This window comes from Doryrhamphus excisus, linkage group LG18 (genome assembly GCF_037039965.1).
Source record: "Doryrhamphus excisus strain RoL-2023G ecotype Guam linkage group LG18, RoL_Dexc_Guam_v1.1, whole genome shotgun sequence".
Taxonomy (NCBI): Eukaryota; Metazoa; Chordata; class Actinopteri; order Syngnathiformes; family Syngnathidae; genus Doryrhamphus; species Doryrhamphus excisus.
The window spans coordinates 8,440,768-8,462,026 of record NC_136374.1 but is presented as its reverse complement, the minus strand read 5'-3'; the positions used below and the strand labels follow the sequence as shown (position 1 = coordinate 8,462,026).

Sequence of the window (21,259 nt, the reverse complement as noted above, 5' to 3'; positions counted from 1 at the left end):
GATTTTTTTGGGGCTCATCTCTCTACTTTTTTGGCAAATTAAAACCCAACCTTCCAGTTCTCCTTGCTAATAAGTGGTTTGCTTCTTCTGGTGTAGCCATTGTACTTTTGTTGACATCTTCTATGAATAGCAGATAGTGATCCCTTCACTCCTGTCCTCTGAAGGTTGTTGTTGTCACTAATTGTTCTTTTAGGATTCATGACCAACGTTTGTGCTATTGTTCTGATTGACTTTCTATTTCCTCTCAAACTATAAAGGTTTTCATGTTCTTCTCACCTTTAAATGCAGTCCACACGGTCAAAACCTATCCTACCTGGAACTTGTAGTGTTATTCATTCATTCATTTTCTACCGCTTTTTCCTCACGAGGGTCGCGGGCATGCTGGAGCCTATCCCAGATGACTGCGGGCGAGAGGCGGGTTACACCCTGGACTGGTGGCCAGCCAATCACAGGGCACATATAGACAAACAACCATTCACACTCACATTCATACCTATGGATATGGGGCTGAGTGACATGGACCAAAACTCATATCCTGATATATTTAGGTTGAATATCGATATCCGATATATAGCCAAATATTTTTTTCACTGAATCAAAACCAAATGTGTGTGTCAAGTTGTTTTATTAAAATAAATACTTAACATGAGGTTTTTTTTAGCTTCATAATAATAATAATAATAATAAAATAATAATACATTTTATTTGTATAGCGCTTTTCAAGATACTCAAAGACACTTTACAAAAGAATGAAGTTGATACAAAGTTCATACAAATAGCCGCTATAATAAGTGGGCCGTTCTTTTATTTAAAAAAAATTTAAAAAGTAAAATATAATCTTTTTAACCTTTAGCTCTGCTCAAATCCTCAGCCAATAACAAAAGAACAAAATATGAAGGAGTGCCTGGTTTAAGAGGACATACAATGTCAGCAACTCAAATATACTTGAAACTAAACAGTGGTATTTTTAGGTAAACATGTTTAGAAGACACAACATGTCCTTATTTTGTGGTAGGAATACCAACATGTCAACTGAATCAGGAATAGCAGCTGTCTGTCTAACCTCCTTGCACGTTTGTGGTAGACCTTATGCTAAATGATTGTGACTTCGAAACTTTGCTGGATATTGTGAGTCCATCGTTTTTAAGCCGTTTTTTCCAGTGTTGCATCGAGGACCATATTTTAGCAATGTGATGAGGTCGCTTTTCCCTTTCATTAGGAACGCAACAGGAGCGCGGCAGACATCTCACACATACCTCCATATTACTGAGTTACTGCTTATTTCTTGCCGACATCTTCCACCGCAGTCACGCTAGCCTGTTAGCTTCAACGGAGCCTCCGGACTTCTGCTCAGCCCCTCCTTCATGCAGGCACGATATCAATCATATGGTTGTTATTAAAGCAAATAATTATATTTTACAAATATCGACAAATCGCCCAGCCCTATATGGATAATTTAGAGTCGCCAATTAACCTAGCATGCATGTTTGTTTGTTTGTTTAATTGGGAGGAAGTCGGAATAACCGTAGAAAACCCCCACACATATACAGGCAAAGCACAGAGTTGTCCAATGGAGATTTGAACCTGCAGCCCAACATGCAAGCAATGCAGAACAGACATTTCTATAGCTGAGTTCAGGACACAGAGAAGAGCCAAACAATAAACAGTCAATAATAGTCTAAATAATTGCCTTTTTTTCTGCATACAGTAGCTACTGCAAGTGAACAGACAGCTTTTGTTGTAGATAGAGGCATCTTACTGCTCAATTAGTTGGTCTGTAATCTAAGTAATAAAGATGAAAGTTGTATTTCTGTGTACGGCTTATTGAGTTGTCTGTTGACCACTTAATCATTGCCGCGGGGGAGTAACAGTGAGTGAAAAGGGGGGTCTTAATGTCAGCTGACTGATGTCATATGACATCTACAAAGTGACGTTCCAGTACTTTAGTAAATACATAGGAAAAATCTCCAATAAAAGGTCTTTGATACATATCTTAAAGGGGGCCTAATACACTTTTCTGACCTATAAATGTAGTTAAAACGTTGTATTCTCGTGTTAAATGGTGCCAAAATTTCAGATAATGAGGTTTGCACATTTGAAAGTGAGCCCTGAAAGAAGTTTGGGATGGCTCAAAACGCTCTGTTTCAGAAGGCGTGGTAAAACTGCCCCTTTGTGATGTCACAGAGGGGCAGACTTCTTCTACCCTTGCCCAAGCTCTGCTTCCCCTGGTATTCCCCCAAGCGCTGCTCTGCTGTTTACTTGCTAGCAATGCCTCAAACGGGAACGGAGAGATGTCCTGAATAACCTCTTCGGACTGTACCGTCTCCACTTCCGACTCGGATTCGGGATCATTTATCAACTCCTATAAAGTTAGTGGCACACAAATGTGGATGCTTTCTTAAGCTAATAGCCTAACCTAGCTTGAGTGTTACGTTAGCACTATAGCTCACATAGCTATGCTTCTCGTAGCGACACATTCTGTCGGAGAAGACCAAGCTCATTAGCATTAAAGCTGCAGACACACAAAATGGCGTGTTCCCAGTAGGGCTTAGTAAAAGGACTTTTACTGTTACAAATTCACTGTTGCGTGATAACATGTGACCCCGGATCCTACAACAAAAATGTCTTGTAATAGTATCACTTTTTTTTTCTGTAGTATAACTTATTTTCATTAAATATTGATTGAAATCTTATATTTCAACTTATATTTCGACTCATTTGAAATGAACTTTTATTCTTCTATTATTCTAAGACTGTTAATGTAGAATTATGACTTTTTATATTATAGCTTTTTTCATAATGTTCTACCTTTATTGTCTAAGCCTAATCCAAAAACAAACTATATATAATATATTATGACTTTTTCTTAACCCTGAAGCTTCCCTTTAATTTACTACCTGACTTTATTTTTATATTTCAACTTGATTCATGTAGCATTATTACCTTTTTGTAGTACATAATTTTTTTCATAATTTTTGCTGTAGTGTTGTTTTTATTTTTCTTGTAATATTATGACTTTCTTGTCTTAATTACTTTTTTCTAATTAAATATTGGCTTTATTCTTAGAATACTATTTAGACTGCATTTACAAAAAATTATGTTTTTCTTGTAAAAACGATAACTTTTCCTGTAATGTTCCACATAGCTATACTTCTCGTAGCAACACATTCTGTCGGAGAAGACCAAGCTCATTAGCATTAAAGCTGCAGACACACAAAATAGCGTGTTCCCAGTCGGGCTTAGTAAAAGGACTTTTACTGTTACAAATTCACTGTTGCGTGATAACATGTGACCCCGGATCCTACAACAGTGTCCATTATGACTAGACCCTGGCCACCGGGTTCAAGCAGGCCTGACGTCTGCAAGGAAAGGTTAGCTTGGTTAAGAGACGTGCAGCATTTGGACTTGGCCCGCATCCCTCCCATGTGGCCCTAGCTGGTTTCCGTGTCGCGAGGGACCGGCACTGGAATGCACGAGCAAGTCACAGAGGGACCCACATCGCTCACCACACTATGAATCAAAAGCAAAGCTCCACTTCATTAGGCTCCCGTCATTGCAAAGGCTCTCACACACCACTCTATAAATATCCCCCATCCAAATTTGTTTTCCCTCATCGCTCTCTTTTTTTTTTTTCTTCTTTACACATGAAAATGCTCAGGGACTGCTCCAGTTCTCTGATGTGGCTCTTTATTTTGTTCGCCGGCGTAAGGAAAGAGAAAAAAAACACACAATAGTGGTTCCTTTTGAATATTAAAACCTTCTCTGACGGACGAAACGAGGTTCTGAAGTTGTTTTACTAGGGGTGCACGCTAAATAAAAAGTCTCTTTGAGCTGAAATGAACAGCTATGCACTGTGGGATTTGGTTAGTTCAAGAGCCGCTGCCTTCTGTCGCAAAATATGCATCCCGCGGCTGGCTTTGTCTCTTTGCAACATCTGTAAATAACTTTGTTAAATAAGACCATTCTGAGAGTTTGGGGCAATGTGGTGGTCTTAAAGGGACAATGTAGCTCCTAATAACAATAAGATGATGGCCGTTCACTACATATGTATGCGGGGGAACAAACAACAAGTCATCACTCAAATCAACACCAGGACGTTCACAGCAGTCCTCATGTGACTTTTTGGAACCAGGAAGGCTGCTGTGACTTGATGGCACCTCTTCTGCTACATACACAGGCAGGGCGCCACCCTCTGGCGGGTTTTGGTGTTACACCCTGCTGAAAGCATTGCTATAGAGCAGGGGTGGGCAAACTTTTTGACTCGCGGGCCGCATTGATATGACAAAATTTACGGGGGGGCAGACTATATATTTTACACGTAACAGTCCACCTGGTATTATTGTATCTGTAAAATTGTCATGCAATCTGCTATTATTATTTATTATTTTATATTTATATTTAAATATTTTAAAAATAATAAAATATTAAAAAATAATTACAATAAAATTAAAATTATAATTATTATATTATTATTATGTAAAATATGCAAATATAACAATAATATTATGTATAATTAATATAATAATTAGCATTAATATAATAATTATAATAATCATAGTAGTTCTAATAATAATTATAATAATCTAATAATAATAATAATAATAATTATTATTATTATTATTATTATGTGCTTGTGTCCCTTTTTTCAGGAACACTTTGTAAACAACAGACCATGTCAAAAAACGAAATTGATAAAACCATCAAAAGGTTGGCTCAGGCCATGATGCCAGGTTGTATGTTGAGTTTAAATGAAATACTTTGGAAAGATTGGGCGGGCCGTATTCAAACACTTGGAGGGCCGGATGTGGCCCCCGGGCCGTAGTTTGCCCACCCCTGCTATAGAGTATTGCTCTATTATTTATTATAGTATTGGAGATTTAAATAAAATTAATTCAGTTTGTAATATTCTGACTTTTTTCATGCAATATTATAGTTTTATTCTGAATATATTAATAATATTTTGTTTATTTTCATAAATATTTTTTCTCGTTACATTTTGACTTTACTTGATAATATTTAGAATTTATTCTCACTTTTTTCATAAAATTTTACCTTTATTCTTGTTCCAGCTTTGTCCCTGAAATATTGACTCTTTTTATTTATTCATTCATTCATTCATTCATTCCTTTTCTGCCGCTTATCCTGACGAGGGCATGCTGGAGCCTATCCCAGCTTTCTTTTTATTGTCATTAAAAAAATTTTTGTAATAGTATCACTTTTTTCCTGTAGTATAACTTTTATTTTCATTAAATATTGATTGAAATCTTATATTTCGACTCATTTGAAATTAACTTTTCTTGAAAAACTTTTATTCTTCTTTTATTCTAAGACTTTGTTAATGTAGAATTATGACTTTTTATATTATAGCTTTTTTCATAATGTTCTGCCTTTATTGTCTAAGCCTAATCCAAAAACAAACTATATATAATATATTACGACTTTCTCTTAACCCTGAAGCTTCCCTTTAATTTACTACCTAACTTTATAATATTTAAACTTGATTCATGTAGCATTAATACCTTTTTATAGTACATAATTTTTTCATAATTTTTCCTGTAGTGTTGTTTTCATTTTTCTTGTAATATTATGACTTTCTTTTCTTAATGACTTTTTTCTAATTAAATATTGGCTTTATTCTTAGAATACTATTTAGACTGCAATTACAAAAAATTATGTTTTTCTTGTAAAAACGATAACTTTTCCTGTAATGTTCCACCTCTATTCCCATAAAAATACCACTTTTTTTTCTTGTGCCATGACTGAGTATTGGACATTATTCTTCAAGTTTATTCATAGTATTATGACATTTTTCATAGTAAAATTTGCACTTTATTCTTGTAATGTTTCAATTTTATTTGCATGGTATTACGGCTTCTTTTTTTCCTCGTAAAATTTCATCCAGCTTCATTCATGTCTCTGTTTCAACTTCAACTTGTAAAATTTCAACTTCATTCTTGCCTTATGACTTTTTTTGAATAGTAATTCTATGACTTTATAGTCCTTCTGATGTAAATGTGTTTAATCCCTCCATCCACGTCCTCTTTTATTTTGCGGATACTTTGTAATGGCCCGTGTATTAAGAGAGACTCAAAAAGTATGAGCTCAACACTTGAAAGTGTTTGTGGTCATGCACCTCTGATTGAGTGGGGGTTGTAAAATAATTCCTATTGCATACTGACTTGCACTTGATGAGTTTTGACTGTGTGTGTGCGTGTGTGTGTGTGATGTGCAAGCACAGGCTGACCCATTGTCTGTAAATAGAGGCTAATTAGAGTCAGGGAAAACTGCGTATGTAGCAAAAGTTGACAAGTCTTTATAGAAGAAAATGATGAAGGGACAGCGAATGAGGAAAGGGGTCCATTCAGGAATGAGTAGACAAGAGAAAGGTTTTCAAACTTGGAAGGTTTTTAAGAGGATCTTTGATGTGTATCAGAAGAGGAAAGCAGCTTCGCGACTGGGACGACAGTAATTTTAAGTCGAAGCAGAAGGCTGGCCGACTTGCTGCCTTGCTGGCTGGCTGGCTGGCTGCCTGTGGGCTTTGATGGTGCTGCCTGTTTGAAGTGGTTTTCTGATGGGGGGGGGGGTACAGCATGCAATGTCAGTGGTACAGGGGGGGTGGGCTAGGGCTGCAGTGATGGCGACGGGACAGGGATGGAGGAGACCTGAGCTGACTGGATGCATGCACGGGTGAATGGATGGATGCAAGAATAATGAGAATAATGGAAATGTAATGACCACAGCGACAGCAGCCAGGAGAGCTGACACACATGGTAAGGATCTGGAGGAAACAAATGAAAAGGAGGCAAAAGAAGGGTAAAGACAAAAAGCAGAAATGCTCTAAAAGTGCAGAGGGGGGACAAAAAAAAGAGAAAGTGTCAGAAGTCATTTCTCAACGAGAATGAAGCCTGGACACTTTGGTACCTCAGTGCTACTCCTGACTTCAACTATCATCAAAGCTGCCTTCGCAATTCACGTTTGCTGTGGTTAAAAGGAACTCTGATGGCTTTGCTCCACTAGTACGGTTCCTATGGTCAAGTGCGAAATCGATCACCTGATACCTGAACACAAGCGTAGGCCCCGCCTCCCAACAAAACACCCATCACGCCTACCCCGCCTCCCGCTACACAGCTTTGTCGGCGATTTTACGGTTTTACGGTTAGCAAGGAGCATTGGCTTCTTCCAGGACATATTTGTTCAGATTTAACAGATGGCTAAATTGCCTAAAGCGTCAGGTATCAAGGAGAAGTGGTTGACGTTGATGATTCCAAGCCAGAAAGAGAAAAATATGGGCTGAAGTCCGATGGCTTTGCAATGTTACTTTGTAACAAGCGCAAGCTAAATGTGTTTATTTTGTGTTAGTAAGCCGTTGTCTGTGTAGCATTATAGAGTGTGCATACAGGGAAATTACAAGCTCACCGATGTCTAGCATTGTTAATAGCCTTTTCCCACCACCAGTCAGTGGTCTACTCAAGTTGTTTAAACACAGGTAGTCCTGCAAAAACAACCAGTAGCTCCTACTATATACTGACAAAATATGAAAATGGGGTTCAGCAGTAGTCCAGAAGTCTTCGGGAACGCTTGGGAGTGTGACCAATCACAGCGGAGTGGGTATGGCAGGAGGTGGGCCGTGGGTGGGATAAATTAAAACAGAAAAGAAATACAGCTGGAATAGGTGCAGATTCTGGAAGATCTACAAAGGGCCCAAAAATTAGCCTAATAAGTCTTAGGGTTATTTGGGAATGCTTGGGAATGTGACCGATCACAGCGGAGTGGGTATGCCTGGAGGCGGGCCGTGGGTGGAATAAATTAAAACAGACAGGAAATACAGCTGGAATAGGTGCAGATTCTGGAAGATCTACAAAGGGATGAAAAATTTGCATAATAAGTTTTAGGGTTCTTTGGGAATGCTTGGGAATGTGACCGATCACAGAGGAGTGGGTATGGCTGGAGGCGGGCCGTGGGTGGAATAAATTAAAACAGACAGGAAATGCAGCTGGAGTAGGTGCAGATACTGGAAGATCTACAAAGTGCACAAAAAATTGCATAATAAGTCTTAGGGTTCTTTGGGAATGCTTGGGAATGTGACCGATCACAGTGGAGTGGGTATGGCTGTAGGCGGGCCGTGGGTAGAATAAATTAAAACTGACAGGAAATACAGCTGGAATAGGTGCAGATTCTGGAAGATCTACAAAGGGCCGAAAAAAAATAATTTGCATAATAAGTCTTAGGGTTCTTTGGGAATGCTTGGGAATGTGACCGATCACAGTGGAGTGGGTATGGCTGGAGGCGGGCCGTGGGTGGAATGAATTAAAATAGACAGGAAATACAGCTGGAATAGGTGCAGATTCTGGAAGATCTACAAAGGGCCGAAAAATGAGCATAATAGGTCCCCTTTAAGACCTAAGAGATCTTACATCCATAATGGCAAAAAAGTAGAAAAGACATGAAGGAAATCAGATGTCCATGCTCACAATTATGAATAATAATAACCTGTCCAAATAAGTGCTTATTCTATATATTTCGCAGCCTCTGATGATGAAATACCAGTGTGAACCCTAAGACAACCAAACCAAGTATCCTTTTTGAAACTTTTGCCTTGCATCAGAGTACCTAACCACAAGTGTGAACGCGGCCTGAGAGATGACGTTTCGTCCCTCTGATATGCTGCCCAGTGGTCTTATAGTGCCCCCCCCACACACACACACACAAACCATTCTTCACCCCTCCAGCAATGTCGAACACACACACACTATATAATCACATCTATACTCCCCTCCCTCCCCCTTTGAGGTACCAAAGTCAGCCACAAAATTAAAAAAGTGGATTTTGCACAAACCTCAGAAACGCCATTGAGTCCTCCTCTCTCTTTCATTTTCATGTATCGCCACTTTATGTTGAAATTAAACACCTTCCCCCCCTAAACGCTTCTAAACAAAGCAAACATGTGATATACTGTAACATGATATACTGCACCCTATCATATCAATCACCATCTCTTCCTGCTGATCAAGTCCTTTCAAACACGTGCAGGACATACGCTTGCACTCATGATTAAAAGGGAACTCAAATAGATTTATATGAAATTTAAAGCCCTTACTCGGCTATCACAGGTGTAAAAAAAATTTAATGGCCTGGAATGTTTTCACTCCCTGGCAGGTGTGTGTGTGTGTGCGTGTGTGTGGGATGCTGGGTCAGGCAAAGGTGGTACCTGGTGATCGCAGGTACAAGGAGAGAGTGGGAGAAATGGAGGGGGAGTCCACTGGCTGACCTCTCTCTCTCTCTCTCTCTCCCTCTCTAATGAAGGAGTTAGGAGTCCAAGTCCACCTGTAGTATGTGTACATAGTATTTGGCCATTGCCACCAGTTGTGTCCTTTCCACCATAAAGCATTGCACCAGACGTATGTTTGCATGTACCGTGCAGTGTAAAAGCCTATGCCTTTTTTCCTGGTAAATGTAAAAAATGTATTGTTGTAATCTAGAGATTCATTGTACAGACAAGTTGACTTCCACATAAAATATTTATATAATATAATATATAATATTTAGATAATATTTACATTCCTATAAAATGTTTCTTCATTGAATTTTGACTTTATTTTTATGTTTGGAGATAAATATCATTTTTTTCTCATAAGATGTTCACTACTTTTTACATCATCCTTATATTTGGACTTTATTCACATAAATAACAAATATTATAGCAAATTTTAACTTTATATTTAAAATACAAAAATTTATTTTTGTCCGTTTTTTACATTGGCTATTAGTTAAGGGTACGCTGTGTCACTAGGAACTGCTTTATTTGACTACTTTTGAACTTTGTTGACAATTAATTTTATGCTTATAATATTTAGACTTTGTTCACATACAATTACTACTTTTTTATGTTTGGACTTTGACATGAACTAAAATATTTTTCTTATAAAACGTTTATTAACCTTTTATATTTATGGAATAAAATGCCAACCTTTTTCTCATAGAATTTTTACTTCTTATATTTGAATTTTGTTGACAAATCCATTTCCTTGGTAATATTTTTACTTTGTTCTTGCAGTATTTGACTTTATTGTTATATTGTGACTTAATTTTTAATATAGTTTTGACTTTTGACTCCGACTGGATAGCATGTAGGCCACACAGTCAGGAGATCGGGAAGACATGGGTTTGAATCTCCGCTTGGGCATCTCTGTGTGTGGGTACTCCGGTTTCCTTCCAAAAAAACATGCGTGTGAGGTTAATTGGCGGCTCCAAATTGTCCATAGGAATGGTCATTTGTGTACCCTGCCTCTCGCCCAAAGTCAGCTGGGATAGGCTCTAGCATACCCTAGTGAGGATAATCTCCATAAAAAATGGATGGATGGACATTTCGACTTCAATCGCATTCATATTAAGCCTTTTTTTCTTGTAAAAAATTGTAAGTGTTGAACTTGCATGTGTGTGAGGGGTGATTAAGTCCCACTGAGCTCCACCCCCCACCCTGCCACCCATCTGGGTCTTTTAACACCCGATGGCTGAAGCGGCATTTCCAAGTCCCGTGTGAGGTGTGATAAAACGGCACATATCTATAAATTATATGCACAATCGGTCTAAGTGGAGCGCTTTCTTTTGTCAAACATGTGCAGCATATGAAAAACACACAGGATGTCATGGTGGAGGGGGGGTGTAGATCTAGAAATAGAACTAAGAGCAAGGAGCATGCCAATGCAATGACAAAGGAAGTCCTAATAATTTTATGAGGAGAATGAAAAATGATGTCTGTGTGAGCTTTGATGTGAAAATAAAAAATAAGCGAGCGAGTTAGCGCTTCACACACCTCGTGAGGAACACGCAGTTGTTCCTCATAAAGTCATGTGTTCACTATTGTGTGCTTGGATGTTGTTTACTCTTGCTGGAGATGAACTACAGCCATCAGCTATCTTAGATTTCAAAATTCCACACGGATATTTGGATGTAATGTACGACGATATAACGTCCAAAGAAGTCATGAGAGGGCAATTACAGGGAAAACTGCTTTCACATGCGCTAATCCCGCACTGGCACAGTAAATCTTTCCAAATAATTCCTCCTTTGGAGCGGACGGACAGTGTGGCAGCAGACGCGGCGGCAGGAATGTACAGGAAGACATGGGACTGATGAGACATAATTGAATAAACATGTGAGAACATAGCAGAGCGACTCAATCAAGGGATTCCCCATCGCTGCAGAACAGACCCCTGGGATCAAGCGCTAACATGGAGGAATGGTGCGACACTTGAGACGGCGCTAAACGACCAAGAGACAAAGATGAGCGCGCATTAAAGCAGTGTACGGTTCAGCTCGCCACTGGTCCATTTAATGTTGGTGTTAGCTTGCGGCGCATCACACGAGCTGGCATGAGTTACGCTCATCCGGGTCACGGCACCAATCTGGCCCTAATACATAAATAAATACGAAATAACACATACACGTAAGTATAGGAGGAGGCTGTTCCACATCGCTACTGAACAATGGGGGCACACTGCTTTTGTTTTATCCACTTGTCTTTCTTCTGTTTATGTTTTTCACCTTGAAGGCCGAGTGTTCCCAAACAGGAACGACAGAAGTATGAAACCAAAAAACAAACTTTGAGAAAAAGCGCCCTCTTGCATCCCACCCAATCTATTCCCATTCCTATTTCAAGTACCGTAATCCCTTGTTTATCGTAGTTAATTGGTTAAAATCAGTGTTTAACATTATTAGAGTCCTCTTGACATAAAATAACAACCCTATTGGCACCTTCACACTCATGTTAAGACAATATGTAGGGCCCTATCATATCCATGTTAATGGATTCTGCCCTCGGCCATCTCTGTGTGTTTGCATTTTCTCCCCGTGCATGCGTGGGTTTTCTCCGGGCACTCCGATTTCCTCCCACATTCCAAAAACATGCTAGGTTAATTGGTGACTCCAAATTGTCCATAGGTATGAATGTGAGTATGAATGGTTGTTTGTCTATATGTGCCCTGTGATTGGCTGGCCACCCCTGTATTAGCTGTACCCCGCCTCTCGCCTGAGAACAGCTGGGATAGGCTCCAGCATGACCCTTGTGTGGATAAGCGGTCTAGAAAATGGATGGATGGATGGATGGAATTGTGGACGGAATTGGCCAATAAAAACAGTTAAATCTTGCAGTAATTATCAATGAAATATCGTCAGAATGTCACTCAATTGAAGTTAATCTCATCACAAACACTAGCCCGCCCCCAAGCTAAATATGTCATGTTGAAACATGCAAAAGTTGACAAAAAAATGTTGAAACTCCTCTCTTAGGGGGCATGAATAGAAGCAAGCCGTGTTATCTTAGTTTAGCAGAGCATGCTAGTGTGGCTGTGTGTATGCAACTCAGGCTCCATGAGTGTGTTTTCACTGTGTTTTCTTTTTACTGCTTGTTTAATGCAAATTCCATTTTCATTCATTCATTTTCTACTGCTTATCCTCACAAGGGTTGCGGGGGATGCTGGAGCCTATCCCAGCTGTGGACTGCTGGACTGGTGGCCAGCCAATCACAGGGCACATATATAGACAAACAACCATTCACATTCAAACACACTCACATTCATACCTATGGACAATTTGGAGTCGCCAATTAACCTAGCATGTTTTTGGAATGTGGGAGGAAACCGGAGTTCCCGGAGAAAACCCACGCATGCACGGGGAGAACATGCAAACTCCATACAGAGGTGGCCGAGGGTGGAATTGACCTCGGGTCTCCTATCTGTGAGGCCTGCGTTCTAACCACTCAAGCACCGTGCAGCCCAAATTCCATTTTATGAGCAAAAAAATACGATTATATGTGTACAGAGACTAACGCCGCATGAGAAACGTTAGCCAAGCTTCATCTGTGTCTGAAATGATGTATTGCATCAATAAATGTAAGGAGTTTTTTAAATTTAATTAACAGACATTTTATTTACTGTAACAAAAGTACATACTCTATGCTGGTATAAAAAAAACGGAGTCTCAAAAATGTAAACTGATTTAAATATAGTCTACGTAATAACAAAAATAAGCAATTTAAGACACAAATAAAACTTGTTTTGTGTGTGTTGTAAATGTGTTCCATTTCTAGGGGAGCTGGGTGGGTGGTGGACAGGAATTGACATCAATGTTTCAGAATCGAGTTTTAGCTTTGTTACGGCTACAACAGTAGACCATGTTAGGGATTATTGTGGCTGTTGTGAGATCTTTGAAACCTGCAATAAAAGCCTGTTGCTCCAGCAATCAAGACCGTTGCTGGTTTGTCTCACCGACCAGTACAGAAACATTACTGACACCTAGTGACCAGTGTTGAATACTACATAACATGTATATTTTTCATGTATATCATAAACAAATAGTTTATAGTTTGTTTACTTACGTTGACCATGTTCTCAGGTTCTAATGCTGACAATAGAAACGGTACCATAACACACTGTGGTTGCTACCAAAACAGCAATTCGCTGCAACAATCTAACAAACTTCTGACAATGGAAACATGAAAAAACAGCATGAACTGTTCGTCTTGGTGGGAACTTGGCACGCCCTCTGCCCAACTTCTCCAACTCTGTCAACCACATCATCACCCCACCTCTGTCATCATCCCCGTCTTTCTTCCTCCCCTCCTCCCTGCTGGTTCTGACGCCTGAGCTGAGCCCCTCTGAAACATCCTGGTAATGAAGAGCGGTGCCAGTCCTCTTCACTGTTGTCTCGCTCATCTCACAGCGCTGATGCAAAAGACCCACCCCGCTACTCTACTCTTCCACTACAAGTATGCCCGTCTCTCTTGTTCCAAGCCCCCCTCCTTCCTTTTTTTTTCTTCATTTTTTGCGGCCGTGGTCCTTTTGTGTACAGTGTGCTATGCTCACTGTGGCAGCAATGTGCCAAAAAAAGCCACACAAACACACATGTATGTGCACACACACATATATATATGTAGATATATATACGCCATCACAGACTACACAGCTGGGCCCCAGCTGCACACAAAGACTGGGGTTTGGAAATCAATGAAGGAGAAAGAAGAAAAGGGGAAAGGAGTTTAAATAAATTGGCACTTGAAAAAAGAAAAAAAGGAGGGAGCGAGGCAGCTCTTTTTTAAAAAAAAAAAAGACGAATCAGCTCGACAACATGGCAAGGCTCTTCGACGGACAACACAAAGGATCTAAATGTGGAACGCAACCCCTTCATCTGCTTCAAAGGAAAGGAAAAGATGCACACAGACTTTGGACATGATGGCGCGTTACCTTTAACTTGCAATGAAAACTTTACAGCAACAGTGAGGAACGCTCAGATGTTCTCCACCGAGGCAGTTTGCATGCCCATATCGTGATATATCAGGATATACTTTATGCACTAGAAAAATTACACAGAATGTAATATAAATGTTTTTTTAATGGACTTATTTAAACCTTTGTTACTCAAAACTTTTAGTTTCTGTTTTTTTCCCTTGTTTTTGTTTAATTGTGTCCTTTAAAACATCTCACATTGGTTTATACCTATATTTTATTCCTCAACATGCAACAATGTTAGATACTTGGTAGACAGTTCACATTTTGTAGCTAGATCAACAAGTTACACGTATTTCAAGACAAAAACAGCTTTGTGTTATAGGTGACAATGTATATTATTATTATGATGAACCTTTATCCACTGCTCATTTTCTCAATTTTGACTTTTTTTCTCAAATTTATTCTTTATTCTATATTACCCCTACACTATAACAATTAACATTTTTTTCTTTATTTCTAATGTATACAAGTGTTCATTTTAAACACACTTAAAGGGCATTTAGCATAGGTACGCATTCATGTTGACCTTATGTCAGTATATTGAAGAAAACAAGTGCCAAAATGTGGATCCCAGACAGTTTTTGTTGCTTTTTCAGGCCTTTGTTTGACTGATATAAGAAAGATCAACTTTTAAAAAAATCTGGCAGAGGACTGCTTTCATGGGGGTAAGGTTCCGAGACCAGCAGTAAATAATGAAAGTCTATTAATAACACACAGTGCACTCCCCATTCCTATGTAAATCTTCCTGGTTGACGTTTCCCTCCAATTTCAGATCAACATTTGCAATAAAAGTTGTCATTCATTTATTCCCTCATTTACTGTGGTTAATTGGTTCCAGGCACAACCGTGATAAGTGAATTTCCGTAAGGTAGGATTACTTATTTATAAATCAAATATTTCTGTAGTTAACATACGCTTTTTAACATTATTAGAACCCTCAAGACATGAAATAGTTACCTTAACATTCATGTTACCCAATATAGGAGACATAATAAAAGCCATCTGAGCCATGAATAAATAAGACTTGTGCTTGTGTGTTGCTATAAATGTGTTCCCGAGGGGAGCAGTGTAAGTGGCGGACAGGAAGTGACGTGCAGTGTTTAGTGTTGAGTTTCAACTTGCTGAGGGATATGGAAGCAACATTAGCTTGTGTTTTTATTAGGGATTTTTGAATTATTATACCTGTTGTGAGCTCATTCAAACCTGCAATAAAAGCCTGTTGTTCCGGCAATCAAGTCTGACACCAAACATTACAGTAACATTACTTACATCTAGTGACCAGTGTACATACATATTTCAAATTGTAATACTATACATATTACAATTTGAATGCGTCTTCCAAATTCCTTATATTAGTATTTTAGTTAATTGAGCCATTTTTATGATAAATGCTTACTTTAGGCAGAAATATGCAATATTTGCTTAAATATGCATATTTTTTTTAATTAATATTCAACCACAACAACATGACTTATTAATATATTTTTTCTTAATGCTATAGAGTGAAGCCATGAAATTTGAACGGCAAAGTGACGAGGGATGACTGCATTACATTCGAATCCCCTCAAGAACCCTCACTTTTCACATTTCACAGCAACGATGCATTCAAGGACCATTGAAAAAAGTACAAAATCTCAAGATAGTATGTATATTTTACTTGTATTATCACATATTTATAAATTATCACAGGCTTAGGGTGAATGATATGTGGTTTCTGGAGAAAAACAGCCTATTTTTGGAGGAAAATTGAAAAAAACATTTTTTTAATCCAGGGTTAGGGTTCAGGTTACTAATCTTAATCCCAACCCTTGACCAAGATGCATCGCGAACGTGCAGCTGTGTCTTTGTCTCATGCCTCTCCAAAATCTTCATTTCATTTTTTTGTTTTTTTTTAATTAATTGTACACAAACAGCAACAAAAATATTTAGAAGACGCCTTCAGAGCTACCCCTTCAAGTGCAAAATTCAACATTTACATATTGAATGCATAGTTCTGAACCATGACTAGCGCTAACATAAAGTGTCATGGCTGGTCAGCCAATACTACAGACCACTGAAGGAGGTCATTTGGGGTCACTCCTGCAGTGACAGAGATGCGATTATTACTTTTGCAAGCTAATGGACCATCAAAACTAAACATTTTCATTGCTAACACTCTCAAACCTGTCCTCATTTAAAGCGTGGAAGAGGAGGAAAAGAGCATTTGATGGTTATATTGACATCTGGCAGCATTATCGCTGTTATGAAGCCATATTATCGTGACTCATGAAATAACTTGTAAGTGATGGTTTGGATGTGGAGCTACAAAAAGTCATCATTTCTGACTGGAGCGAGGGCGACCGCTGTCTGTGGGCCAAAACACAAAAGAGTGCTAATTTCCCCAGGTTTGCTTGATACTGCTGAACACTGACAGTTTTACTGCAGACTGCACAATCGATCGGCGCCTCAGAGAAAGCAAAGATTGGTTTTCTCTTCTCGTCTGGTTTGGAAAGAATCCCTTTCGGATCGCTGTCTCCAGACTAGGACCTGCCAGAATCCTGTTTTCTTCTTTTTTACATATATATATATACTGTATGTATCAAGGATCTTTAACACACAACTATGCATAAAAACGTCCTATTATATCGAACAGACTGACTAACGCTGCATGTTTCATACATTAAGTATGTTCTTTTTGTTGATCTGCCAACTGAATGCAGTCGGTCAACAAACTGCAACATGGCGGTCAAAGGTGGCATCGTGTGTATGCGTGTGTGTGTGTCATTGCTCACACTCGGGTGACACCCTGGCAGTGAAACGAGGAGACGCTTAAATAAACTGTGAGCGTAGGAGTAAACAGCCGTGGCGGTTTGTGGCGGTTACATGTCGCTAACATCAGGGACAAACAAGCACATGCCATGCTTTGCACAGGCACCTTTACACACACAGTGTGTGTGTGTGTGTGTCTTCTAAGTCATGGTGACAAAAGAAACACATTTTTGTTTAGGTCTGGAGCTTTTATGCTATGATTTTAGCTTCTTTAGGAACATTAAAGGAAGTTATAAACGGAGTGGACGACTTGGCTGCAACCAGTAGGGGTGCTGTTGGTTCAGTCTCAAGGACCGAACCGCACAAATATTCTCATCAATATATAACTCGATGATTAATCGATTAGCCAATTCATTGACAGACTATTTTGGTATTCAATGAATGATTTTAATTTCCTTAGTCATCCATGACAGCATATATTACCGTTGTGTTTGACTTTGGAAAACACTGATTCCTCTTTGCTGATATGCTGCGGACCAAACCATTAGCTGTTCATATTGAGCCAAACACTTTAGCGATTCCTCGATTAAGAAAATAACAGTTAGTTGCAGCCCTAATATATAATAGGGGTGTAATGGTACATGTTGTCGTAATCTGATTTTTTGACAAAAGAGGCATACAAAGTTCCCACATGGGACACATTAAATGAGGGACAGGAAGTGTAACTGTAACACAGTGCAACTAAGGCTTTGGCTAGCGGGAGTCGTGTGATAACGCCAAGGAGACCTTCCAAACCTTCCGTCATTACAACTTCCTGTTTGAGAACACCTGATCTTCCCGCTGAAATAGTGTTCGGTAAAGATAGAGAAAAAAGCTACAAGGTGGAACTATTAATTCTACACTTCAATCGATCCGATCCACTTTAAAAATATAAATTAATATAAAATCCTCCCCAAAAAATCCTTCCATCCTCTAGTTGACAGTATAGAAGAGCAACAAAGCAAAGCAAAAAAGGTTTTCAGATTGTTATCCAATTATCCGCGCTATTAATATCTTGTCATTACTCGTGACCACCATAACCGATTTAAGCATCAGAAGCATGATGTCGCAAGCAGTCTCCACATGACTTCTATAGTTTACTGTGAGAGAACGGAGAAAACAAAAACGTTTTTGGTTTAAAATTGAACATTTAAGTAATTATTGATTCATTGTAATGATTTAAAGTTATGACTGGACAGAAAGTGGTGTCATAATATACTGTAGCTGTTAGCTAAAGCAGGGGTCTCCAAACTGGGGGCCACTCCTATTTTAAGCCCCTTCAGTTACGTATTTACGGTTCAGCAATAGTACCCTTCCATATTTGCCAATGTATTATTCTCTTTGTTTGAAATCGTAAATAATTTAGTTAATCCTGTCGTGAATTCATGCAATATTTCCTCCACGAAGATGATTTGAAAGATGTGACGTTGTGTAACTTCTATAGTATCATACTCGGCTATGCCCTGAAATTGGTTCTTGTGCATTCAGGCTCTTGGAACGTAACCCCCATGATTGTGACAACTACTAGAGACCTTCTATATATTTTCTACTCGGCCTTATCCTCATTCGCAGGTGAGCTGAAGCGAATCCCAGATGACTTAGGGCGAAGCATTCACTCTCACATTCGCATATATAGCCTTTGCATGTTTTTGGAATGTGGGACGAAGCCACAGTACCCACGTAAACTCCACACACATGTTCCAGCGGGGACTCAAACCCGACTCTCCTGAGCTGCTAAGCACTGCGCCACCATACAGACTCCCAGGATATTTATAATAGTTTAAAGTGGGCGTTGTGTATTAAGTACACATAGCTATTAGCTAAAGCTGGGGGTTTCCAGCAGTTCACGCTATACCACAGCTACTTTTTGCCCAAAGGAAAAACAACAGGGAGCCAATTGTTGTTGTCAATGATGCATGCACAAATACATTTTGATGTTTCTTTTACTTGGAGAAATGTTTAACTTCAAGTGATTCACGTTTAATTGTCGGGCAATTTGTGTGATTTGGGATCTCCAATCCCAGAAAACCTCTCACTGTTTGTGAATGTTGTATGTATTTTATACTGGTTTATCAACTTTCCCCATCAATTTGACATGCAGGCGTACGTTTTTAAAAAGTGAATTTACAATACAACCCGTTCAAACTTAACTGTTTACTAGCACTCACGTGACACTTTAGCAAAATCCGACAATGCAAAATTCCAATTTGACCGGCAAGTAAGTCCTGTCATGCTAACTTTAAATGTAGCACATCTGTGTGCTACATTACACAAGTCAAGTCAATTCAGATAAAAAGCCATGTAATACTTTCCATAAACTGAATTCTATAAGTGTTGAACATTTTACTGTTTACTAGCACTCACATGATACTTTAGCAAAATCTGACAATGCAAAATTCCAATTTGACCGGCAAGTAATTCCTGTCATGCTAACTTTAAATGTAGCACATCTGTGTGCTACATTACACAAGTCAAGTCAATTCAGATAAAAAGCCGTGTAATACGTTCCATAAACTGAATTCTATAAGTGTTGAACATTTTACTGTTTACTAGCGCTCACGTGACACTTTAGCAAAATCCGACAATGCAAAATTCCAATTTGACCGGGAAGTATGTCCTGTCATGCTAATTAAATGTAGCACATCTGTGTGCTACATTACACAAGTCAAGTCAATTCAGATAAAAAGCCGTGTAATACTTTCCATAGACTGAATTCTATAATTGTTGAACATTTTATTGAGTTTTGATAAATAATAAAGAAGATATAGAGTTTTGCCTTCTTTTGTCTTAAGTCAATGGTAGGACAATGGGAAGTCATATCTCACAACAAGTTACCCTAACTTCCTTAATACTTAATAAATTTAGTAGTTTACAGTTATGTATCACATTAACAGTCTATTTTTTGTATTATCTGATTAGATTACACATCTCAACATTTTGAGACATTCCTAATAAATATATATAACGTCAACACAAGCCTTCACCAAGATGGCTGACAGCTAGCTATGAATAGAGCAATTGAGGTCTACATGAAAAGAGAACTATCATGAAAGATATGGATAAATGTGTCATAAAAATGCCAAAAAGGCACTTTATGTATGCACTTTGATGAGCCTGTGATGTTGTACTGGTAGCTCACCAGCCACCTGTTGGAGAACCTCAGCTTGAAGCAAAGTTAAGTCAACCCACGGAGAACATAAAGCCATTTAAAGCCGTTGTAGACATTGACTAATATTATAGACAGTTTAAAAAAAAAAAAAAAAAGCTAAACATTCGCGCTCTCCTCCTCCTCACATCCATCACTTCTTCCTACCTCGACTTCTCCTCGGGTTGGCTTGTTTCCTCCTCTTGCCCCGACTTTCCTCTGTCATGGTCACGCCGAGTGGGGAGTCCGTGAAGCGGGGAGAGTTTGTGTGCTTGTCCCGAGTGGCAGCCTTGTGGGACAGGAGGGGAAAAAGACGCCACAGATGGAAGGAGAGGCGAGAGGGAAGGAGAGAGGGAGGAGAGGGAGAGTGGCAGCCAGCGGGACACCCATGCGACTCCACGAGGAAAAGGGGGGGGGGGGGGGTGTCGTGGATGTGATGACGTCGCATACTCAGGTTGGAACCCCCAAACACCTTTTCCGTACATTTTGACTTAGATTACAATTGATGGCTTTTCATTTTTTTGAAATTGTAACAACTTTTTTGTCGCTTCAATAATGAATTATCCAGTTTGCAAGTTAATAATGACAGCAGCAGGTAGCCCCCCCACGCCACCTTCCACGCCACCGTCCCCCCATTCCATGTGTTGTTTATGGCTTTTTGCAGTGCACGTCGCACCTGCGCGCGAGTACCCTGCAGAGGACCCCGCCGTGCCCCCCATTCAGGCGTGGATGGCTGTAGGAAGTGGTGCATTGAGCCGCCATTGTGTTGCAACCTGGACCCTAATCTGTTTTGCAACTGAAAAAAACATCCGAAGTAAAAAAAAAAAACTTTGCTCAGGAGGACCCCCACCTTGGTTTTCTTGGGTAGCCCCCCCTACATCTAAAGTACATGAGGGGGTTGCATAATGCACTCATGGGTGCATAATGTGTTCCTAGTAAACATTCATGCACAAAAAAATTACACTGGCCACAACATTAGGTACACGTGTTCAACCTTCATTCAATTTATTGATTTAGTGTATTTGTCATAAGCATACAAATA

At 39.2% G+C, this 21,259-nt stretch overlaps 1 protein-coding gene across 1 annotated transcript in view; it reads right to left on the bottom strand.

The window, feature by feature from the left end:
* The window catches only part of LOC131105867 (zinc finger E-box-binding homeobox 2), a 43,265-nt gene extending 22,738 nt beyond the window's left edge, over window positions 1-20,527 (bottom strand). Inside the window, exon 1 of the mRNA XM_058054293.2 lies at window positions 20,386-20,527. Coding sequence (XP_057910276.2) covers window positions 20,386-20,443 — 58 coding nt within the window. The 5' untranslated portion in view covers window positions 20,444-20,527. The remainder of the gene's footprint in view (window positions 1-20,385) is intronic.
* Between the last annotated feature and the right edge of the window lie 732 nt (window positions 20,528-21,259).